General features: G+C 43.5%; 1 protein-coding gene across 2 annotated transcripts in view; it reads left to right on the plus strand.

Moving 5' to 3' along the window:
- Positions 1–11,214, plus strand: part of syn1 (synapsin I) — a 32,022-nt gene extending 20,808 nt beyond the window's left edge. The window contains exons 12-13 of one of the 2 annotated variants that reach the window (XM_048243282.1): positions 441–1,012; positions 9,784–11,214. In XM_048243282.1, coding sequence (XP_048099239.1) covers positions 441–1,012; positions 9,784–9,940 — 729 coding nt within the window. In that variant the 3' untranslated portion in view covers positions 9,941–11,214. Of the gene's footprint in view, positions 1–440; positions 1,013–9,783 lie in introns of those variants that run through there. The other variant, XM_048243281.1, reaches the window with a different exon arrangement.
- The last annotated feature ends 15,200 nt before the right edge of the window (positions 11,215–26,414 follow it).

Below are 26,414 nucleotides of genomic sequence, written 5' to 3' on the forward strand. Positions count from 1 at the left end.
GTTGATAGATAGATAGATAGATAGATAGATAGATAGATAGATACTGTAGATAGATATATAGATAGATAGATACTGTAGATAGATAGATAGATAGATAGATACTGTAGATAGATAGATAGATACTTTATTGATCCCCAGGGGAAATTCAAGATGTACTGTAATTGGCTCCCCGTGATACAAGTGGCAAAAGTAACGTGCATCATTACTCATTGCCAGAGTGTCTTGCAGAGACAATTCAAATTGTGCTCTTGCGAGAACTCTGGAGTTTCCAGGGTAGAAAGAGAGGCGAACAGCTGCAAATTGAAATATACAATTTTTGTTTGCAAAGATTTCTGTATCTGTGTTTTTGATACTATGTATGTGTTTGTGTGTGTGTTTCCTGTTTTTGTTGTGTGTGTGTGTGTTTGTTCTCCTTGGCAACGTGTGTGTCCCCCCTACAGGTGCCCCGCCCTAGCTCTGTCGCCGGCCCAGCTCCTCAGTCCGGCCCTCCCCCCCAACAGCGCCCCTCCCCTCAGGGCCAGCCCCTCCCGAGCCAGACCGCTCCCAGCCCTGGTGCCCCGGCGACCCAGACTCCGCCTCAACAGCCCCGTCCAGCAGGGGGCACTACTCCGAGGCCTGCGGGCCAGGGCCCCCCCCAGCAGCAGCAGCAGCGTCCTCCGCCGTCCCAGGGCGCAGCCGGCCGAGGCCAGGGGGGGTCGCCACAGGCCCAGAGGCAGCAGCAGCCAGGCGGACCCCAACAGCAGCAGCAGCAGCGTCCAGCAGGTGGCGCCCCGGGGCCCAAAGCCGCAGGTGGGCCAGCGCAGCAGAGGCAGGGCCAGCCGGCCAGGCAGCCCACCCAGGGGGGGCCGCAGGGTAGAGGACCCCCCCAGGCCCAGGGAGGCCCCCGACCCCCCACCACCCAGCAGCCGCGTCCGGTTGCACCAGGGCAGGGGGGCCCAGGGGCCGGGAGGCCCCCCCTCCAGCAGAAACCCACCCCTCCTCAGAAGCCCAGCCCTGACCACCCCGCACTGAAGTAAGCAAAATACGCTTTTAATTATGGTGTTAATAACAACAACGTTGATGATGATTATGGTGATAATAACAACAACGATGATGATGATTATGGTGATAATAACAACGATGATGATGATTATGACGATGATGAGGATGGTGATGATGATGATGATGGTGGTGACAAAGATTGCCATGATGATGATGATGATGATGATGTTGATGATGGTTGTCATGATGTGCGATGCACCGCAACAACACTGCCGTGGTGTTGTTGCGGTGTGCGATGCAGGTTGTATGGCATGAGAGGAGAACCACCAGCAGTCTGTACGCAACAGCCACTCTCAGCACTCTCACATTATTATAGTCACTGGCTTTACATAACTCCTGGATTCAGTCACACTCCTGGCTTTAGGTAGAGGGGATCACACCTTTACAAAATAGCTATAGGGTTGGAGTTCTGCAGATCTGAATAGAATAGCTATAGGATTGGAGTTAGTTCTGCAGATCTATACAGAATAGCTATAGGTTTGGAGTTCTGCAGATCTATTCAGAATAGCTATAGGATTGGAGTTCTGCAGATCTATCAGAATAGCTATAGGATTGAAGTTAGTTCTGCAATAGGATTGGAGTTAGTTCTGAAGATCTATACAGAATAGCTATAGGATTGGAGTTCTGCAGATCTATACAGAATAGCTATAGAATTGGAGTTAGTTCTGAAGATACAGAATAGCTATAGGATTGGAGTTCTGCAGATCTATACAGAATAGCTATGGGATTGGAGTTCTGCAGATCTATACAGAATAGCTATAGGATTGGAGTTAGTTCTGCAATAGGATTGGAGTTAGTTCTGCAGATCTATACAGAATAGCTATAGGATTGGAGTTCTGCAGATCTATACAGAATAGCTATAGAATTGGATTGGAGTTATGCGGATCTATTCAGAATAGCTGTAGGATTGGAGTTAGTTCTGCAGATCTATACAGAATAGCTATAGGATTGGAGTTAGTTCTGCAGATCTATACAGAATAGCTATAGGATTGGAGTTCTGCAGATCTATACAGAATTGCTATAGTTCTGGCCCAGTTCTGGTGCTGATTCAATACCAGATGTGACCGTGTGTTTTATGTCAGATATGCCCCTGGATGTGCTGTTATCTCTCTTATTGCTTTCACATGCGAATCCCATTCAAGTCAAAACAAAAGGAGGCACAGCTTATGCAGCGATAACGTGTCAGGCAAAATGACATTAAAGGAGAATTCCGGTGTGATATTGACCTAAAGTGTATTGAAACATGATACCGAGTGTGAACGTATGTCTCATAGCCCATCTCGGCTTGTCCCCTGCACTCCAAAAATCTGGCTTAGTTAGCCGATGCTACCAACAGCTTTTTCAATAGTGGTGCTTGGCATCGGGCTAGCCATGCAAATAAATCACTGTTTTACACCCATTTACGAGGCTCAATGTATCTCCACACTTCATTGGTAGACTCGAGGGCCCTGACATTTAAAAACGAGACATTGAGAACTTTGAAAAAGCACTGGTAGTTTACTTACAAGACGATTTATACAGACAGTATCTTCACAAAGTTTAGCGTTTGCAGCCATCTTGAATTTAGTCCGCGATAAGTCGAGCAACGAAAGTAAGAATGAACAGGTATGATAGTGGATCAGATTCCAAAAAAATATTCAGTGGAAATGCATGGATTCCAGTTGCTGCTACTGGAAGAAACTGGAATCCATTTGGCATTTCCACTGAATTATTTTTGGAATCTGATACATTGAGCCCTCGTGAAATGGGTGTAAAACAGTGATTTATTTGCATGGCTAGCCCGATGTCAAGCACCACTATTGAAAAAGCTGTTGGTAGCATCGCTAACTAGCCAGATTTTGGAGTGCAGGGGACAAGCCGAGATGGGCTATGAGACATACGCTCACACTCGGTATCATGTTTCAATACACTTTAGGTCAATATCACACCGGAATTCTCCTTTAAAGACGATAAAGTGATCATAAGACGTTTCTAAAGATGTTAAATTGGACATTACACAATCTGAAGGGAGATGATGCAGCGTAAATAGAGCTGGACTGGACTCCCTCTGTGTCCTCCAAAACATTAATGGAATGGCTACTGTATGGCTACTTAACCTTGTGGTTTCAGACTTTGTCGCAAGGGGGTCGATAAATATTTGGCCTTAAGAGTTTAAGGTGCGTCCAGACAGGAGAACTAATTGCTAAATAAAGTCCCAATTAATAGCTTTCATTGACTGTCTGTCAGGCCAATCAGTGAGATTGTCTGTCTGTCAGGCAATCAGTGACTTTACGTGTTTTATCACGTAGCTCTGAGTCTGCTGATAGGAACCCTCCCTTACTGCCATCGCGCCATCACACGTGTGTGAATGTGTGTGTGTGTGTGTGCGCGCACGTCTATATGTGTGTGCTCATGGGTGTCCATACGAGAATGTGTGTATGACACCTCTTTTATGAGATTGTTTCATTGGACTCAGAGCCATATAAAGGTAGAGTTGCGACAACTCCATTGACGCTAATGTTCCATTTTTTTCCAAAAATGGCAGCTAATGGAAGCCTCATATAGTTCCCGGAAGTTAGCAATTAATAATAGCAGCAGTGCAGTCACAGCAGTATAGACTGTTTGTAGCCAACATTTCAGACTCAGATTTACATTCCTTTGCCTCATCCGAAAAATAATAATAGTAACAGTAATAGTAGTAAAGTAATACTAGGCTATCAATAGCCTAATTATAATAATAAACGATTTATGTATCGACCAGGGTTTCCGTTGTCCGGTAATTACCGGACATTGGCCGGAAAAAAATGAGTCCGAAAAAATTAAATCTCTCCGGTCAAATTGTCCGATTGAAATTGGCTAATAATCCCGTCCCCTAACGCAATCTGAATTTGAGAATAAGCCTTAATGTGTAAACCTATATTATACGTCCTCTGGCTATGTTTTTAAATGAACAGGCTCTACCGTTTGAAAAGTAAGCTTTTAAACAACACGCATAGCCTATGCTGCATTTCAAATAGGAAGCGCACGCTTAAAACGTCCATGTTAAACAACGAACAAATGAGTGAGACGGTTCAAACATGGCCAGGCCCAGGCAGACTAGCCTTAAAAGTTTTTTCAGAGGCCAGACGCGATGGATGATGATAAATTGGTAACGTCTGAAGCCTCAGATGTCCGGTCAACTCCACCACCACCAGATAAAAAGCAGTGTCGGGCGTATCTGTCGGAATCAGTGACATTGGAAGTGGAGTTGTGGGGGGGTGTGGCCGCTCCAAGACACTGTCATTCTCCGTGTACACTGGACATGCAAAGTGTTCTTTACCCAAAGCATACAGTAGACCTATGCGTTCTCTGTCTATGATCTGCAGGCCTCCTCGACGAGGCGATTACTGGTCCGCGGATAATTTCTGGCACAATTAAACGGTATCATTGAACCGCGGCCGAAAGAAAAAGAAACTAAACATTTCCCAGAATAGGAAACATTTCTTAATTTATTGTTATCAAATAAAGAGGCATAGCATTAGGGGGTAGTGGTGTGAGCGCTCATTCTTGTGTGTGCGCATCTGTGTAAGTTAAACAGTCACCACTGGAGATAACGTGGGTAGCAGCAACAAACAACGTAGCCTTTTTAAAACAACGAACGAAGCGGACTGTTGCTGTCCATGAAAAGATACTGGCTAGATCTTGTTAGGCATGTTTAAGTTAGGCTGATGAACATGTTGCATTCTGTAAGCCTACAGCCTGATTATGTCATTCTTTAAGCTATATAGCCTGTCTCCAGTTTTCCTCAATTTTACTAATTAAGAAGGGATAGGATATTTGACCGGCATATCATCAAAATGTCCGGAAAACGAAACCTTTTCTAGCGGAAACTCTGGTATCGACTATGACTTTTCTGTTGTTCAGTCTTTATCAGTTAGCCTACTCATCAAATAAATTAAAAGAGGCTAAAAGCCCAATAAATGTGCCACGCATAATAGCCGAATATAAGTTAACCCTTGCCTATCCCATTTCAAGGCAGCACTACACCACCACGAACAAGCTGTCATTACTGTAAGTTTTTGCGTTTAGTAGGCCTACAACTTTTATGACGTGACGTTTCTTGGGCATTTAGATTCACCATCACGTCAAGTTGTAACGTATGCACAATGCTCATCTAGGATATGGATTTAAGTGGCTTAAAGGCAGCAAAAGTGGGATATAGTGCAACTGCTTCCCCAAAACAATTCCTCCATAACTGTGTATTTAATCGTTTGATATGTGGATAACTTTCAGTGGAGTAAACAAAAGGTAAAGATTTTGTTATCACAAGGCTAGCTGGTTCGTTATATGGCGAAGCATATAGCCAACTTTGTTTGCAGCAGTGAAGCTGAGTTTGTTGTTAACATTGTTGGTAACTGTCAGGGAATTTAACCCCAACATATACTTTAGATACAAGAACCACAACACGTAGTATGGCTTTGCCCACAAACTCTGGTACCAAGAGGAGGGCCTGCTAATGTAAGGAAGAATTCCTCACATCAGTCTCTGACTCTGCAGCCCAAAAGCTGTGTCTTTTATTGTACAGATGCACACAGAAAATAGGAAGCAAGACATAGCAACTTCATTGTGACATACTCTTATCTCACCCACACACACACACAGACAGGGTGCAGTTCCTGTCTGTCTGGGTGCACACTTAACTTGTACTCTCTGTTCTCAGAACTCAGCACAACAACATTTAACTTGAACTCTCTGTTCTTAGAACTCAGCACAACAATATTTCTGCTTACACAAATGGTTATACAATGATAATTATAATTTCCTTACAGTAACGTAAACGTTTCTTCAGTTAGGAGCAGTAGCCTACTGTTTTTTTTTAATGTTGCATTCATTTTCATTGGCAAAAACTAGCCTAATATGCATGAGAACCTACAGTATATAGATTTGAGGGAGCTGCAGCTGTTAGCATCAGCACGGTCATATTAACACAGCAGGCACTAGCCCAGTGAAGGATCGTGTAAACCCCATCCCCAGAAACCAGTTTCAAACCAAGCGCGCTGATATGATTCATGATCACTGATCAAATTGCTATTTTCTGACAGGATGAGCACAACCATGCAGGTTCTCTGATTCTCAAGCTCTTTAGCCTAGCATGTTAATGCTGTATTCACAGCACGGTGAATGACAAACGGTGACAAAATGCTGTTGTTTATGAGTTCATAGCCTGGTTATTTATCAAGGACTAGCCTATATCACGTTTTATATGTTACAGTTTTTCTCAGTCGCTTTGGTGCTATTCTCACATCACTATTAACATTTGCACAGCAGTTAGTGCATTTCTCAAAACAATTAGTGCAAACTGCAAAACCTAGGATGACCTGCAAAAGCACGTCACTTGCTCAAAATGGATAGTCCATTCCTCAAAAGCACGTATTCATGTCAATGAAACTGTCAGTGTCATCAAAATGAGAAGTCTTGACACCATCGTTTATGAACAAGATAGTCAAATGGCTTTGTCATGTTTTCATTATGACAGTTCTCTCAGTGTTTTCCAAATGCAAAAAGGGCAGAAAAAAAAAAAGGTGACACTACCTGAACATGCTCAAGACAGCACTATACACTACTTGTACAGCCATTTGAAAACTACAGTAAAGTTACACATTGCTGTAGTTAGGGGAGTAAGTGAGTACAAGACACTGAATATGTACATTTTTACTGTATGCTCTTTGCAATTCTACAGCATTGTGACAGAATTTGATAACTAGTTCAACAATTTTGTATGTAATAACTCAAGCAATGAAATGAAGACTATTAGTTTTATAGGGAACGACTATTCAGTATGCATAAGTATAGTTCATTTTGACTGACATGACATAAGCAAATGATAATGTTAAAAAACAGCAGAGAATTGTATGAAAGCAACTGATACATGTCCAAAAGCATTTTCAATTTGTTCAGAGGAAGGAGAATTTGCTACTATGATGTGCACAAATGACTAAATATTGTGGAGGTTGAACTAATAGTTATGAGAATTTTCATTCTGATCTGCAAAAAGCACCAAAGCGACTGAGAAAAACTGTATTATGATCACTCGCATCGCATTACCATGGGGTTACTGTGTAGGTAATGCTACGGTTAACTTAACATGCCCACCATTACACTGGAGAGATGTTAGAAACTTTTAAACTTTTTTTTTATTCTCCTGAGACGCCAGCTAGTTAAGGTAGTTCGCTCATTATCTCAGATCAGTGAAGAACTACCAGAGAAAACATTGGGGAGAAAACTCAAACAAGTTAATGTTAGACTTAGACTAGCTGTGTTACAGTTTCTCGTTGCAAAATTAAAATCTCCATGCGCTTTTGTAGGCTACACGCAGTCTCAAAAACACTGTTCTTTTATAACGATAATTTAGATAGGCTACACTTATGGGGTGGGTGCTATTGCGTTTTCTAAAGAATCTCCCGTCTTGGTTTTGTACAGAAATTAATATTAAGTGACACATACGTAAAAGGGAGAAAAAAAGGTCACCTTCCGATATTTAGCAGGCTACGGTCTGGAATTTAATTCAATATTGTTGTAATGGTAGGATAACTACACAGTTTACACAATAATTACACTGTGTTCTGTTCGTTCCGAACAGAAATGGAATTATAACGTTTCCGGTTATGAGTTCCACCAATAAATTGACGTTCCCAAACCGGTTAGAACAAAAAAATACTGTTCCCGGAACGGTTAATTTCGTTCCTGTCAGCTGTTTAATGCTATACAATTATGTCACATCTTTCTCATCCAGCTTAAACCAAATGTAAAAATATTACAACCATTATTAAATAATAATAATTATATTATTATATAATTTACAACAAATTCCAACTGTCGGGGGGAAAGGCCATCCAGTAGGCCTACTCATACCGTAACAAGCCATCTGTGCATTAGGCAAACAGGTGTTGGTGCCATTTAGCCAAATGTTCGCTAGTCCATCATTAACGTGGAGTCGACAAATATAGCTATTGTTATTGTGTTTGGAATGAGTGTTTTAATTAACGATGGATCGTAATTTAGCCCTTATTTAAGATGTGGAGTGGAGACTTTGTAATCCACCGCTCTTTCTCCATACAGTCAGCGAATGTCTGATGTGATGTCACACAGGAAGTGAACCTCAGTCGTCATGGTAACGTGCGCAGGAAAATAATAACTTTTTTTTTTTAGGCAACGAAAACTTTGAGGAACGAAATAAAACCGGTATTAACCAGTTAGCATTATTTTTAAATAAGTGTTCCTGTTCCAGAACATAAAAAATAATAACGTTTCCGGTTTCGTTTCTGTTCCCTGTAAAATACAAAAAGTTCCCAGTTTTTTCGTTCCTTGAACCGGTTCAAAGCCCTGGTTATAAATATTGCATATCAATGCATTTATTGTCTGTCAATTACCCAAAATTGTGGCTCTGTCTCTCATTGAACAGTAGCTTATTTAATGCATTCTAATCCATTCTCAATCACTTCCGGGAACTTTTTGAAGTTTACATGAACCACGTGACCTTAACGAATTTTGAACACCCATTGTCGCAACTCTGCCTTTATATGGCTCTGATTGGACTGTATGAAACTGGGGTCCATTTGAGAGCACCAGCGGCCCTGTGTGGCAGGCGGACACTACGGCTCTCCGGGCGGCGTGCATGCCTGATGAGTCCTGATCACGTCTGCATCCAGGCACTCTCACGCGCCACTCTCCGCCATACCTCTCAGAGAGCTCAGATCCCACCCAGCGTCCAAGTCTGCCACGGATCTGGGCCACATCCGGGCCACAGGCCACCCTCATCTGGTCCAGCTCCGGCTCAGATCTGTGGTAGACTCGGATGCTATAATCTGGGTTTATGTCCAGATGGATTATTTGCCTTTGGTTGTCAGCTCCGGTATGCTTCTGTGTTTCCCTGATCTCCTCAATACGGATCCTGCACAGTGCTGCCCCTAGTGGCCTGGCAATAGAAATAGAAAATAGATAGATAGATAGATAGATAGATAGATAAAGAGTAGAGTAGAGACAAGAATAGAGATAATAAAGAATAGAGAAGAAATAGAGATAATAATAGTAGATAATTATTTAGTAATTTAGTAAATTAGTAATAATAATAGATTTAGACTTTCTATTGCTCTGATAACCTCTCTAATATCTATGGCATCACAAACACATTTATAACAAACATTTATAACTACACATATATGTGAACAATTACTGTTATAAAGTATATACCAGATATTAGATGTGGTTTATAATGGCAAAAGCATAAAGCATTGTTATGACATCATAAGATTATAACATGCCGGCAGGACCTGGATTGAGGAGCACTGGGAGGATGAACAGTGTTTCAAAGCATGCAGAAAGAGAGAAAGAACAAAACTTGCACACACACACACACACAGACGCGTACACACACACACACAAACACTCACACACACACACAGATGCACACACACGCACACACACACACACACACAGATGCACAGACACACACACACATGCACGCACACACACACACACACACAGACGCACACACACACACGCACACACACACACACACACACACACACACACACACACACACACACACACACACAAACAAACACTCACACACAGACGCACACACACGCACACACACACACACACACACACACACCCTAGTCAGTGTCTTTCTCTCTTGTTGCATGTTGCCATCCCATGACTTATTTGCTGCATGAGGTTAATAGGCTCTTCTCCTCCACTGCCGTCTCCCTCCTCTCTTTGTAGCAAGTCGCAGTCTCTGACCAATACCTTCAACATTCCAGACACGGCAGCTCCGGCGGGGGCGGTGGGCCCGCGCCCAAGCCTCAGTCAGGATGAGGTGAAGGCCGAGAGCATCCGCAACCTCCGCAAGTCCTTCGCCAGCCTCTTCTCCGTGGAATAAGCCCCTCCCCTCACATCGCACTGCACAGACTGTGAGACTGACCGACAGACAGACGGACCAATAAGCAGACAGATTGACCGACTGACTGACTGACTGACTGACTGACCACTTCTAAGCCAGTAGGATAGACAGACCAATAGAAAGCCACCTGGCCACCATGAGTGTTTTGTGTAATTTGAATCTCGTTGTTTTCCGCCGTTCGTTAAGATATACAAATTCACTGCCGATTAGATTCCGAGGCCGAGGCACAGAGACGGATGCCACTGGGCCCAACGGAAACATTCCTGGTCCTCTTGGATCTGTGTTACAATGGATTTGAAAATCACCTAAAAACACAATGTCACACAAACACAGACACATATGCACCCAGACACACACACACACACACACACATATACACCCAGACACACACACACACACACATATACACCCAGACACACACACACACACACACACACACACATATACACCCACCCACACACACACACACACACACATATACACCCACACACACGCACATTTACACACTATTTTGATTAGATGTCAGAATGTGCACTGTAGAGTTTAGTGATGAGTCGTAGTGTCTTGACTCTGGGGTCTATAGATGAAAAATAATTTCAATAATTCTCTTTGTGAAACCTTTCATCAGGTGATTTACTTTCTGCAAATGATTAGGCCATTTTAATTTCTTGATGCTTTTTGGATCAAATCTTCTGATTCAACCTCTAATCTGTGGACGTATCTAATGAATGGTGGCCAGCCCTTTTGGGAAACACTGAGAGCAATTATGGCGTCTTTAGTGAGGGAGCTCCACTGGAAAGATCTCCGCTCGCAAACGTTTGTCCAATCAAAAGCTTTAACGATAGAATGTTGTGGTTTGTAAGTGCAGTCCACTGAGGTGTTGTGTTCTCTACAAACACCAACACCAAACACACGCCTGCGATGACCCAACGGGCACGAAAGAGTGCTGCTTCGTGAACCTGCTTCCCCTTCTATGTGCCGTTAGTTAGCTGTCGTCTTTCCTTCGCCATTTTAGTGATGTCACTTGACCCGCATGGACCTCTGGGAGCCCAAGGTCGTGTCCTTATGCCCTCCTGCGCCAGCTGCTCACCGTTGTGCTTGTAATTGTGATGTCATGGCTAGATGATCCTCGTGCTAGTAGCCGTCGGTATATTTGCTTTTTCTTTCCAGTAAGATTGTTGTTGCTGCTCTCCTCTCCTATCTCCTCGACCAGTAATCACGACCCAGAAACACACTTCTGTAACGCCCCAAAACCACAGAAAACATGCCTTACAGCAAACCCAGATGTAAGCGAGACTTCACCATGTTCAGATTTGCCTCAGGGATGTCCGAGAGATTGTGACACAAGGCAGGCGTTGTCTTTGATCAGGTCTTCCAAATCAGATAAACAAATAATCAACGAGTCGACTGATCTACAACACAAGCGAAAAAGCTCAAACGCATGCTTTTGTTTCAGAGTTAGAATGTACTTGTTGATTTCTTCAATAACAATAACTGCTTGAAAACATGAACGTTACACGTTTTGCACATGAAATGTAACACTGATATACTTGAGTAAACGATATGAGAGGGGTCTACTGTAGGTTTATGGGATAGTAATGTGTGTGTATGTGTGTGTGTGTTGTCGCTTCGCTATGGCCTCCACACACTACTGAGGCCTCAACACAATAAGCACAGAGCACGAGTGGACTCTGCCAGGAGAGCGAGCCAGAGTCGATTTCGTTTTTGTGTCTAAGGTGACCGAATGCGAGACCAGCCTCCACCCTCTAAAGGACGCACAAGCCAAGGATTCCATCAGTGACATGAACGTTCTCGTGAAACACACAATGCAAAACTAGAGAGACCGTGCTTCACGAGATCTATCAGATGTGTTTGTCATGTTTTTAAATATTATTATTATTATTATTATTATTATTATTATTGTTATCATTGTTGTTTCCCCCTGAAATGTCCCCGTAAACATCCCCGAGTCTCTCCCAGGCCTCCTCTCTACACAGAGCTCACGCCCCACCAGGCGCTGAGAAGTCTTCCAGAGGAGAGTTGAGCGCGGAGACAGCAGTAGAGACCCCAGGGCCCGGCTGGATAGGTTAAGTCCCCCCCCCCCCCCCCCCCTTCCCACCCTACACCCTGCTTCTTTGCACACCAGCCTGTTGTGACTCCACGGTTTTCCCCTCGTGATGAAGGTGCATTAACGTTTTCAGTGTCGTACCGTAAACTGTAAAAAAAACAAATAGAAGTGATGTACAGAGTTGTGGTTTTGAGAATGATGCAGATTTGTGAAGTTTTTGTTTACCTTGTTTGTTTATTTGTTTGTTTGTTTGTTTCTCTTCTCTGCTCGCTCTGCTTGTCTGTGTGTCAGTGTGTGAATGGTTATTGTAAAATTGAAGTTAAATAGCACTTTTCTATTGACATTTATTGGCATTTATTACATTAATTCCTGCACAACTGTAGAGCTGTTTTGTCAGTGTTGGCCTGATTTATTGATTTTAAAGAAACTGAAAACACTTGTTAGAGTTATAGAGACTTCGCTTTTGAGTAGAAACCATGGCAGATTCCAGTATTCTGTTGACGTTTCTATCTGTGTGTCATGCCAATAATTAGACTTCATGGAAATGTCTGTGTGTAGCTGTGTCTCTAGACTAGACCGGTCTGTATAAAGAGGCTCAGGCAAATCATATAGCTCTACTTTGAGAAGAGAAAAGGAAGGACATCTGTATTTTTTGGCTCAGAACAAATCAGAAGTGCTTGTTAAGAGTTTCGCTGTGTGGAATCGACTGTTAGAGGAGTGTGTGTGTGTGTGTGTGTGTGGCCCTGCTGAGAATAGAGTCCTGCCGACCGAAGCGAATCCTACACCATCATCCTAATTTGGGAACGGGCACAGCTAACCTGCCTTTCACTTCTGAAGTGTTCTTTTGCTCTTTCTGACTTCATAGACTGAATGTTTACAAAAATGTATTTTATTTACATTCTTTCACATGCTTTTATTGATAGACTGTATATTGCCTCACATTTTAAAGGATTTAAATTCAATTTTGTTACAAATACTTTTAAATGGTTTTATCTGTCATTGATGGTTTGAAATGAATTCAAATATATTGTCTATTGTTTATGCCTGCCAGTTGTAAAAAATATATTTATTCATCTAAAATATACAAAGATGAAGAGATAATATTAAGAGAAATGTAAAGACTAATATTGTGCAGTGTTGAACTTCACTGAAATGCAACCTTGATGTGATTTTCATTGTAGCTTAATAATCGTGTGAAATGACTATGCTATCAAAATGCACACACCTTCAATAAAGTCTGTGACCAATGGAGAAAATGACTCGTACTCTGGCCAGTGGAGTGTCTGGTGCCTCCATGTCTCTCTCTCTAGTCCTGCTGTCTCTCTCTCTAGTCCTCCATGTCTCTCTCTCTAGTCCTGCTGTCTCTCTCTCTAGTCCTGCTGTCTCTCTCTAGTCCTGCTGTCTCTCTCTCTAGTCCTGCTGTCTCTCTCTCTAGTCCTGCTGTCCCCTCAGCTCCTGAGGAGCAGCATCTGTCAGGCCCTCTGGTGGCCAGCGCAGCCTCCTGTCATTCAGAGGAAATCAATATACGTCCAAACACACATCTAATAAACCAGCTGAGGACTAAAACACATCTGGTGTGTGTGTGAAAGAGTGCAGCGCTTGTGATGTAGCTGGGGATGAGTTCTCCCATACACAGACACACACACACACACACATCCATACACAGACACAAGCCTAAGAGGAGTGGACTGCTCTACTTTTGCACCTTCCTACACGGGTCTCCAGACGCAGGTGAATTATACATGTCCTGGGAGGCTGGAAATAGCACCGGTGTCCAGAACGCCTGTCTGCAGGCCCTGAGCTAGTGAGGCTGAGTTCCAAACATAACCACAGTGTGGCACAAGTCTGCAACATTTCCTCCCTGTTCGGTAGGCTCACACACACACACACACAAAGTGAGGTGTGCATCCGGCTAGGCCTCACATGGTTTGTTTAAATCTCTCCACAAATCTATGACAGATCATTTCTTCTTAAAATAATAATAGTAATAATAATAATAATGTATTATAATAATAACAATATAAACAGCTTAGCAAGTTACTCTTCAGTGGGCATATGACACATGGCCCTGTTCCAGTAAACAATTGTCGTGGCAGCATTAGATCTTAGTTGGAAAATAAAATTAAAACTAAATACTTAGAAAATGCTCATCTTGGCTTCACACTACAATGAGGAAGCTGCAGCCATCTAGGACAGGGTGTGGAGGAGATGCAGCCATCTAGGACAGGGTGTGGAGGAACGTCATTTTTGGATGAAATGAAATGAAATGAATGAAAGAAGCTTCTCTCTTCCCTTCATTACTGAAAGATACTCATTTGTTGTGTGTGTAGTGTATGTGTAGTATGTGTGTGTAAGTAGTGTGTGTGTAGTATGTGTGTGTATGTAGTGTATGTGTAGTATGTGTGTGTGTGTAGTATGTGTGTGTATGTGTGTATGTAGTATGTGTGTGTAAGTAGTGTATGTGTAGTGTGTGTGTGTATGTAGTGTATGTGTAGTATGTGTGTGTAGTGTGTGTATGTAGTGTATGTAGTATGTGTGTGTATGTAGTATGTGTGTAGTATGTATGTGTATGCAGTGTATGTAGTATGTGTGTGTATGTAGTATGTGTGTAGTATGTGTGTATGTAGTGTGTGTGTAGTATGTGTGTCATAGTCATAGTCAAGTTTATTTATATAGCACAATTTAAAACAACCAGTGGTTGATCAAAGTGCTCAAATAAATAAAAACAGATAAATAAATAGATAATATAAGACAAAATGAATCAAGACACAAAAAAACAACAACAAAAAAAAAAACTAAAATAATATGTAGTATATAGCCTATAATTACATTCCACAATTCATTCAAAAGCCATTAATAGCATATGTTCTTTTAACTTGGCTTTAAAAGCACCAATAGTTGGTGTAGATCTAATGTGAAAAGGGAGGTTGTTCCACAACTTGGGCCCAGCTACTGAAAAAGCACGGTCACCTTTATTTTTTAGATGACTCTGAGGTACTGAGAGCAGTAGTTTATCTGATGACCTCAGAGTTCTGGGAGGGCAGTGAAAGTGTACAAGGTCACTTAGGTATTGGGGAGCTTGTCCATTTAAAGCTTTAAACACAAAAAGAAGAATTTTGTAATCCACTCTAAATTTCACTGGTAACCATTGCAGAGATTTCAAAACTGGAGAAATATGTTGTATCTTTTTAGACTTGGTGAGCAGCCTTGCAGCTGCATTTTGCACCATCTGAAGTCGGGATGGAGTGGACTGAGTGACACCAAAATAAAGGGAGTTACAGTAGTCCAGGCGGGATGAAATAAAGGCATGAATCAATATCTCAAAGTCTTTGAAAGAAAACATAGTTTTGGCTTTACTTAAGATTCTAAGGTGGTAAAAAGATGACTTGACAACAGCATTAATCTGTTTCTCAAATTTAAAATCAGGGTCAAGTAGAAAGCCAAGATTTCTTGCATAAGGTTTTACATATCTGGCAAAAGACCCTAGTTCACTAATTGCATTATTTGCAGCTTCATGTGAACCAAAATATAGAATTTCTGTTTTGGATTCATTCAGTTTAAAAAAATTGGTCGACATCCATTGTTTAATCTCTTTTAGGCAATCAAGCAATGTGTGTGTATGTATTGTGTGTGTAGTATGTGTGTGTGGGGGTGGGGGTGGGGCAGAAAGGCTAGGCAATCAAGGACATGGGTAGATAGATGGAGGAGGGATGTAAAAGTGCTAAAAGTCATGTGTCTGTGTGTGTGTGTGTGTGGGGGTGTCATGAGTGCTGAGGAGTGAATGAGTGCAAAGTCAGTATAGTGTGAGTTCAGGGTTGGGAAATGTTTGAGAGTGCTGAGGAGTGAATGTGTGCAAAGTCAGTATAGTGTGAGTTCAGAGTTCGGATGGCCTGGGGATAAAAACTTCTCCTGAGTCTCTCAGTTCTGGCTTTGTGACTACATAGGCGTCTTCTTGATTTCAGCGGTAGGAATAATCCATTGTTAGGATGAAAAGAGTCCTTCAGAATCTTTTGGGCTCTTAGGAGTACTCTTCTGGAATAGATATCTTGTAGAGCAGGGAGTTGAGTTCTCATAGTACGTTCAGCTGAGCGCACTACTCTCTGCAGAGTACTACAATCTCTAACTGTGGAGTTCCCATACCAGGTGATGATGCTACCAGTTAGAACACTCTCAACCGCTGAAGTGTAGAAGGCCTTCATGATGGATGTAGAAACTTTGAATTTTCTTAGCTGACGAAGGAAGTAGAGTCGTTGTCTGGACTTCTTCAGAACATATTGAGTGTTAACAGTCCATGTTAAGTCTTCAGTAATGTGGACACAAAGGTATTTAAAACTTGTGCCTCTCTCTAAAGGTTACCCGCTGATCATTAGTGGGGTGTAACTGTAGTTCTGCTGCTGCCTTCTGTAATCCACTAACATTTCCTTGGTTTTACTGACATTCAGTGTCAAGCTGTTAGATTGACACCACTGTGCCACCTCATCAACCTGATCCAAGTAGAGCTGTTCATTGTTGTTGCTAATCAGGCCCAACATCACTGTGTCATCTGCAAGCTTGATGATGGAGGTATGACTACTGTTGGCTTTGCAGTCATGTGTGTAGATGTTGTACAGCAGTGGACTCAAAACACAGCCTTGGGGAGCACCAGTGCTGATGGTTAATGTGTCAGATGTCAGACCCCCCACTCTAACCACTTGTGAACGGTTGGTGAGGAAGTCAAATATCCAGTGACACAGGGTGGTGTTCAGTCCTAAGGCCTTCATCTTCATGTTGAATGCTGAACTAAAGTCAATGAACAGCATCCTCACATAATTCCCATTCCCCTCCTCCAGGTGAGTTAAGGTGGTGTGCATGAGGTTTGAGATGGCATCCTCTGTAGACCTGTTGGCTCTGTAAGCAAATTGGAGGGGTCGAAGGAGGCAGGGAGGGATGAGCAGATCATGTTTTTCACAAGCTTCTCAAAACACTTCATCACTGTAGACGTCAGGGCTACTGGGCGGTAGTCATTCAGACATGATGGACTTTTGTTTTTCGGTACTGGAACAATAACAGACTGCTTGAGAAGTAGGAACTGTCTTTTGAGCCAATGATGTGTTAAATGATGTGAATGTAGTGTATGTATAGTATGTGTGTGTATGTAGTGTATGTGTAGTATGTGTGTGTATGTAGTGTTTGTGTATAGTATGTGTATGTAGTGTGTGTGTGTGTAGTATGTATGTGTATGTAGTGTGTGTTATCTATGTAAGCACCTGTAAAACTGACATATTGGTATGCTTAATAACCTTTTCTGTATTTACTCCATGTACCAGAATGCTTTGCAATTTACTTGCTTCTGTGATTTACAACATTCTATAAATGTGCACCAATCAAATGTCTTTGCTTGTTTTGCTTTTATTTGAATTGTTTAAGCAGCCAATCATTATTTGTTATTTGATTATGCCCGCGAATTCGCGGGTAATGTGAAGGAATGTGAGCGGAATCTCCCGGTTCTGAGTGATCGGTCGTGAGTAACGTCTACTGCATTTACACTGACACACACACACGTTCTCGTCTCTGCTTGGATCACCGGCGAGTTGGAGGGCCGTTCAGCGGTTGCTGTCCTGCCTGCAGCTCAGAGAGCTGCCACCTGTGCACCACCGTGCTCCAACGGCCAGTGCTTGGGGGGCTTGGGGCTTTATTTTAATATATATATGGGATTAATACTATATTAATGTGATTATTCTTGTGACTTGTATGGTATATTGTTTGTAATGTATCGCTGACTGTTTTTCTTTCCGCACTGGTGTCTGTTTAGCTTAAGCTAACAGGATAGCATTATATAATCTTTAACGTTACCATCTGTTAACGTTCTGTTTTACCCTGTTCCCCTTGAGTGAATTGTTTGCTCTCTGACATTTGTCAGCTTTCGGGTTGCCACGTTTACGACATGGCTATTATTAAATAAATATTTAATTATTATATTTCTTTATATCCTGGGTGTATTGGCAATTCATTTAACTACATTCACCACTAGTCTGATTATTATTTTCACATTGATTATTTAAATTCTGTAGGAATACACTATACACGAGCTATACGGTAAGTGTAGTATTTTTACTTGGATTGTACTTAATTGTTAGCCTACTGGTATTGAGGAATCTCAGCCAGCTCACCATTCCACCGCTGAGACCTTCAGGATCCTGTTTGCGTCATTGTGTTATGTATTGTAACTAGTGCCTATGCACCGCCCGTTAAGAAGGGGTTACATCTATTTTTCAGAACAGCAGTAGACTGTAAAAGAGCATTATGTGGGTGGTTGGCCTTCGAGGCTGAATGTGTGTGTGTGTGTGTGTATGTGTGTGTGAGTTTGTGCCTCTGATCTAATAAACAGAGAAACTGCTTCCTGTTTTGATTCCAAGCCAAGCCTGACTGCCTGACCACGCCGGCCGACTCACCATAACACTGGCACCATCTGCACGGCTGTGGGATGGGGGGATGGCAGGGGGAGAGAGAGAAAGAGAAAGATGAGAGAGTGTGAGAGAGAGAGAGAGCATAAAAGACAAGATAAGAGAATAGGAAGCATAAGGGAGAGGGTAGATCAGGAAGTGTGTGTGTGGGGGTGCATAGAGAGATATAGAGAGGATAGGGTAGATCAGAAGGTGTGTGTGTGTGTGGGGGTGCATAGAGAGGATAGGGTAGATCAGGAGGTGTGTGTGTGTGTGGGGGGGTGCATAGAGAGGATAGGGTAGATCAGGAGGTGTGTGTGTGTGTGGGGGGGGTGCATAGAGAGGGTAGGGTAGATCAGGAGGTGTGTGTGTGTGTGGGGGTGCATAGAGAGGATAGGGTAGATCAGGCGTGGGGGCATAGAGAGGATAGGGTAAATCAGGCGTGGGGGTGCATAGAGAGGGATAGGGTAGATCAGGTGTGTGGGGGTTGTAGAGCGGAGGGGAGGAGGTGAGATGGAGGCAGAGAGGCTGATTCATGATTTATGGACTGTGTTGGTGGTGAGATGTGAATTTCTCAGCTCTGAGCTATTCATAGACTTGGACAAGCATGTGAGTGTGTGTGTGTGTGTGTGTGTGTGTGTGTTCAGTATGTGTGTGTATGTGAGAGAGAGGGAGAGAGAGAGAGAGAAAGAGTGTGTGTGTGTGTGTGTGTGTGTCAGTATGTGTGTGTATGTTTGTGAGAGAGTGTGTGTGTGTGTGTGTGTTAGAAGAAGACTTCAGCTGGTGTTACCTGGCTTACCACTGTGCAGCATTATGTTCAACATTCCACCGTGGTCCTTTTAAAGGGCGCTGCCTCTGGGATTCAGACGATTCTGTTTCTTATCAAAGACACTAGACACTAGGAGGTAGAGCCATATACAGTGCCTGGACCTTCTGCTGTTAGAAAACCCACTGTGGTGAAGTTTGGACCTCTTTATGGATTTTTAAGGATGTTGCAGTTTTCTCTGGATGCTAATTAATCACACAAATGTGGCACTGAAACATTAACGCAAAAAAAACAACACAGAAAATAAAAGAAAACAGACAAATCACCCAGTCTCCACCATCCTCTCTTCGTCACCATGACGATGCAATTACATCACTAGTCTCACCCAGAGGGTCAGTCGGAGGGGGGTGGGGCTGGTAGCACAGGTCAGTTGGAGGGGGGGGCTGGTAGCACAGGTCAGAAGTTTACTAAATATATGTAGGTTCATCTCAAGTTCTGTTTTCATTTCATTTGATATGCTGATGATAAGCCACATACTTGTGTTTTCTATGATGTTGGTTTAGAAGTTGATTTGGCTTTTGACTACCACGTGTCCATTATGATGTCATAATACTAGAATGTTACATAACGATGATGTCTGGCTGTCCCGGCCTGGGCAGGCTTGTCCATCTGTCGGGCCATTAGGCGAGGATCACATTAGGCAGCGTAACACAACCAGACCATAATAAGTTCTATCTCGTTCCTATGGTAACACAAACGGTTTGCCTTGAATACGCTCGCGTTGCGCTTTGAAAGTTGAACCAAATTCAACACTCAGCTTGTTCAACGCTAGTGTTACACCAGCATTGCCACCGTTCCGCTGCTGAATCATAGAGAACAATAGGAAACCTGCTGCTTGCCGCTGGCTAATGTGATCCCCACCTTAAACTCAGTGTTCAGGCTCTAAGCGGGCCTGTCTGTCACTGGCCTTAACGTTACAATTTTCTTATTTTCATAAATAGGACAGAGGGTGCAAGTTTGACAGTGTATTTTGCAGACAGTGTATGCGCACTGTGGCCAGAGCGAAGTCAGACACACAAAGTGGGCAGAGTCAGGTCCAAGTTAATTAATAAACGACTGATAGATACTGTAGATCAGAATTTAACACTGGTGGCATGTGATTGGTTTATTCTATTTCACTTCACCGTAAAGGTCTCGCCCATTTCAGAGTCTCCACCTTGATGACCATCATCTCGCTACCTATATCGCCGCCGGACTCGGGCCCATAGTGTTGATGTTAAATTCATGACGGACGTGACTTAATAATCAGTTAACTGCTAATAACATTAACCAACTACATCTTCACAAACCAGTTAACTGCTAATAACCAACTGCATCTACACTAACCAATTAACTGCTAATAACCATCTGCATCTACACAAACCAGTTAACTGCTAATAACATTAACCAACTGCATCCACACAAACCAGTTAACTGCAAATAACATTAACCAACTGCATCTACACAAACCAGTTAACTGCCAATAACATTAACCAACTGCATCCACACAAACCAGTTAACTGCCAATAACGTTAACCAACTTCATCTACACAAACCAGTTAACTGCTAATAACATTAAGCAACTGCATCTACACAAACCAGTTAACTGCTAATAACATTAACCAACTGCATCTACACAAACCAGTTAACTGCTAATAACGTTAACCAACTACATCTACACAAACCAGTTAACTGCCAGTAACATTAACCAACTACATCTACACGAATCCTGGGACAGGTCAAGTCCAGATAGACAGATGACTTCTGTGCGTGGCAGAGTTAAGTCCACAGTTACTGTATGTGCATGTGTGTGAGTGTTAAATCTGCAGTGTGTCTCTGTGTGTGTGTGTGTGCGTATGTCTCTGTGTGTGTGTGTGTGTGTGTGTGTGTGTGTGTGTGTGTGAGTGTTAAATCTGCAGTATGTCTCTGTGTGTGTGTGTGTGTGTGTGTGAATGTGTCACTATTGTTTCTGTCTACTCTGTGGTAGTGCAGTAAGTCCTGTAATCACCCCCTGTTGTGAGGGACGTGAGAGCACACAGATCTTCTCGCATCTCACAACAGCAGCTCTGGTACCTGCCTGCGCTTGACCTCCCTGTGATGTTTTGGGACTCAGCTATCACGGAGGTACGGTGTCATTCCAGCGTGTGTGTGTGTGTGTGTGTGTGTGTGTGTGTGTGTGTGTGTGTATGCATGTACTCAGCTATCAGGGAGGTACGGTGTCATTCCAGCGCGTGTGTGTGTGTGTGCGTGTGTATGTGTGTGTGTGTGTGTGTGTGTATGCATGTGTGTGTGTTTGTGCTCACACATTCCCGCCGCTGGCTGGGATCGTCTGACTGACTTGCTTTCATGCACCACTCCACAGCTGAAGTGATTGGTGTTAATAGCTGTTGAGCAGTCAGGTCCAGGTCTATGGCTGATCCCGTGGTGCACTTGAGTGCATTATGCCTGTGCTGCTGATGCCTTGTATTTATAGTTCAGAGTGACAGCCAACATCCCTCGTGCGTGTCTTGATTACATTAGCTCGTGTGATAATAAATGGATAGGTGCAATTGGGATGGTGATTTTGTGGTTAAGCAACTTCATGGAAAACACCCACATCCTGTTAGAGGTAGATGATTAAACAACACATTCACAGATTGCCAGATGCTTATCTTCCTAGCTAACTAGAATAATTTGTGCTTGGGGTTTTTTATATCCACAGATTTACCAGAGCCATTTGTGCTTGAGTTTTTTTTTTTTTTAACCCCACCAATGTAAATGTGGTTGAATGCGGCTATTTAATGAATTAAATCTGAAACAAGTGGCGCTAAAGATACTGATGGGTACGAGTAACTCACATTCATAGAGGAAGTTTGTTTGCAGTGTTCAATGTGTGAATGGACGGTCTGTCTGTCTGTATGTCTGTCTCTCTCTTTATTTGTATGCAGTGGACGTTGTGTCAATGGCCTGTTTGTCTGTCCAACTGTGTTGGACGTGTGAATACTAGTCTGTCTGTCTGTCTGTCTGAGTAACGCTATGCAAACAGCCTCAGCTGGATTCCTAAGACACAGAAGGCATTGTCTTTCTGCAAGCCCCAGGGAAGTTATTACGTTCTGAGAGAGAGAGAGAGAGAAAGAGAGAGAGAGAGAAAGAGAGAAGGAGGCGAGGAGCACAATCGTGATTTATGGAGCATCATTCCAACACTCTGCAGATTGGGGGATCGCCATGCCAACGGGAAGATGCACATGCTAATCCGCCGGTGTGACCAAGCACTCCCCATCTGTGTATCCAGGCAGGGGGGGGTGGGGGTGGGGGTGGGGGTGGGGGACCAGCGTGAGCCCAGGGTGTAGGTGTCTTTGATGTCACTTCCGCGGTGGTGGTGGTGGAACCGCAGTAGCCCGGTCGCCCGGTCCGAACCATGGGGGTGGGGGCATGTGGGGGGAGAAATATATGACTGGCGCAGTGGAAGAGGTCTACAAGGGCTCATAAAAGACGGGTGGATACGTGGTGGTCGATTTCAATTAGAGAGTGGATCAATGCTATTTGTCCAGCGACCAGTCGGATCCCGTCTACCGGACCTCTCCGGAATTCGGACTGAGGCCTGCGCATGATGTCATATTGCAGAAAACTCAGCTCCCTCTCTGTGCGTGCTGATTGGCCGTTGCGAGGTTTAGGGTCTCTCGTCTAAGCACGCGATCAATCTTCATAAACGTCAAGAGGGGCCGATCACGTGCTGCCTGACACCAGCTGATAAGATGATGTCATGATTGCTGCCGACGACAGGAAGAAACACTCAGCTCTGATCCCCAATGGAAACGCTACATCCACTTCACAACTACGCCTGACACCGAAGACAGGTGACAGAAAGAGCCCAAATAACACACCCACACACACACACACACACACACTCATGGTGGCCGTGAGGAAGATGATGTGAAACAGACTAAACACTAAAATATGCAGCTGCTGTGAGACGCTGCAGAAGTGAGATGAAAGACTGAGTGCTGTGTCACTCCTTCTCTCAGGCTCACAGGTGGCAATCTCTCCAGGAACAAGCCCTCACACACACACACACACACACACACACACACACACACACACACACACACACATCACAATCTGTGTGCTCTCACGCCCCTCACAACAGACAGGTGGTGATTACAGGACTTACTGCACAGAAACAATAGTGACACATTCACACACACACACACACACACACACACACACACACACACACACACACACACACACACACACACCCCTCAGCTCACTGTCAGCCTCTTCCTTCATTCTCTGTCTTTCTTTGTATCTCTCTTTCCCACACTACCTCTCCTCCTTTCTTTCCATCTGTCTATTTTCCACATCTTCTGTCTTTACCTTGTCCATCTATCTGTCTGTTTCTCTCTCTGCACATGTAGAGGTGTGTGTGTGTGTGTTGTATAAAGCATACAGTGTATGAACAGATAAAGAACAAACACCCTGGATCATGACTCCCTTCTCTCTGTCCATGGTCAACCCCAATCACATACACACACACACACACACACAAACACTTCTCTCTCACACACACACACACACACACACTTCTCTCTCTCTCTCTCTCTCACACACACACACACACACACACACAAACACTTCTCTCTCTCTCTCACACACACACACCTCTCTCTCCCTCTCTCTCTCACGCACACACACTTCTCCCATACACACACAAATACACACACCTCTCTCTCTCTCTCTCTCTCACACACACACACACACACACACACACTTCTCTCTCTCTCTCACACACACACACCTCTCTCTCCCTCTCTCTCACGCACACACACTTCTCCCATACACACACAAATACACACACCTCTCTCTCTCTCACTCTATCACATCTCTCTCTCTCACACACACACACACACACACACTGGGTCCAGTCCAGTCAGCTGAGAGTTCATTTTTTCATTTCTGTCTCTTTGTTGTTCCATTCTCTAGCTCTAGTTTTCTCTCTCTGCTCCCTTTCTCCCTCCCCCCTTCCTCACCCCCTCTCTCCTCCTCTTCCTCCCTCTCTCCTTCCCCCATCTCTCTGTCTCCTCCCTCTCTCCCTCCCTCTCAATCCTCATCTCGTTCCCTCCTTCTTCTCTTCTCTCTCTCTCCCTCCCTCCCTCCTTGTGTCCCAAAGCCCAGAGAGGAGCTCTGCATCTCCGTAATGAGGTGGGGGAAATGTCCTCGTCTTTTATGAGATGAGATGATCCACTTAACGAATCAACACCCTCACAGCCAACCAGACACTCAGACACACACACACACACACACATGCACGTGCACACACACACACACACACATGCACAAACACGCACACACTCACACACATGTATAAGAATGACACTTATTAATTCTCTCTCTCTCTCTCTCTCTCTCTCTCTCTCTCACACACACACACACACACACACACGCACACACACACACACACACAAAACCACAGAGATATGCACTCTCTTTAATGTGTTGTCTCTCCACAGCTAGACTGCTGCAAACAATGCAGAGCATACAGTACAGTATGAGCTAACGGATAAAATCAGACTGTGGTCCACATCTGGGCCGTATAGGTCTGGTGTGAATGTGGTTTGAATGTGGTGTGAATCTGGTATGAATGTGGTCTGAATTTCTTTGAGAATCAGCTGTGAGCTGTGAGGAGACCACAGACGGCATTTTATTGCAAACAGTGCCATGGTCTTTCTGTAGACGTATTGACTGGCCATTGACGGCCAGTGACCTCTGACCTCGCTCTCCCTCTTGACTGACGGAGCGCGGTACAAGAAGAGACAGCGCTGGATCGAAGAGACTCAAGAGAACAACACGGCCACTCAATATGACGTGGCCCACTGCCCAGGCCTGGCCCTGCCGCCTGCTCAGGACTTACTCGGACTACTCTAGTCTACTCTAACTCTACTCTAGTCTACTATATTCTACTCTAACTCTAGTCTACTATATTCTACTCTAACTACTCTAGGTATAGCTTTGAGTCGACTCTCACTCCACTCTAAGAGTACTCTGATTCTAACTCTATTCTCAGTCTACTCTGACTCGACTCTATGCCTAACTCCAACTCTGACTCTAACTCTACTTTGACTCTACTCTTAAGTTTAACTTGACTCTGAGGCTACTGTAACTCTGCTCTAATTCTACTGACTACTCTAGTCTACTCTAACTCTACTGACTCTACTCTACTGTAATTCTACTGACTCTACTCTAACTCTACTCTAATTCTACTGACTCTACTCTAACTCTACTGTAATTCTACTGACTCTGACTCTACTCTAACTCAACTGACTCTATACTCTGATTCTACTGACTCTACTCTAACTCTACTGACTCTATACTCTAACTCTACTGACTCTACTCTGACTCTACTCTAACTCTACTCTAATTCTACTGACTCTACTCTAACTCTACTTCTACTGACTCTACTCTACTCTAACTCTAATTCTACTGACTCTACTCTAACTCTACTGACTCTACTCTAATTCTACTGACTCTACTCTAACTCTACTCTAATTCTACTGACTCTACTCTACTCTAACTCTACTCTAACTCTACTGACTCTACTCTACTCTAACTCTAATTCTACTCTAACTCGTCTGACTCTGCTTTAATTCTACTCTAATTCTACTGACTCTACTCTAGTCTACTCTGAATACTCTGACTCTACTCTAGTCTACTCTGAATATTGCTATCAGTAGCCACAGCCTGCTTTAATTCTACTCTAATTCTACTGACTCTACTCTAGTCTACTCTGAATATTGCTGTCAGTAGCCACACTCATTGAGATTCTCTATAACACTCTGTTTTCTTACAGTAAGCCCCCACACACACACACTCTTTCTCTCTCTGCCTCTGTTCTCTTCTCCCTCTGTTCCTGCGTTCATCTCACCCGTAAAGGTTATCTTCTCTGACATTGAACTCAAGGTTTCAGCACACACACTAATGCACCCACGACCCTACTCTTAGAGTAAATGACTGAAACTGCCACGTTTCAGATCTATATCAGGCCACAGAAACACCTCCAGTGTACGTGCTACTTCATGTGTAGGTCATTATCAACCAAAGTGCACACAGATCAATTAACCTGGTAAACAAATACTCAACACAATAGCTGCAAACTGCAGTGTATTATCCCTTGCACACACT

The sequence above is a fragment of the Alosa alosa genome, chromosome 5, assembly GCF_017589495.1.
Source record: "Alosa alosa isolate M-15738 ecotype Scorff River chromosome 5, AALO_Geno_1.1, whole genome shotgun sequence".
Lineage (NCBI taxonomy): Eukaryota > Metazoa > Chordata > Actinopteri > Clupeiformes > Clupeidae > Alosa > Alosa alosa.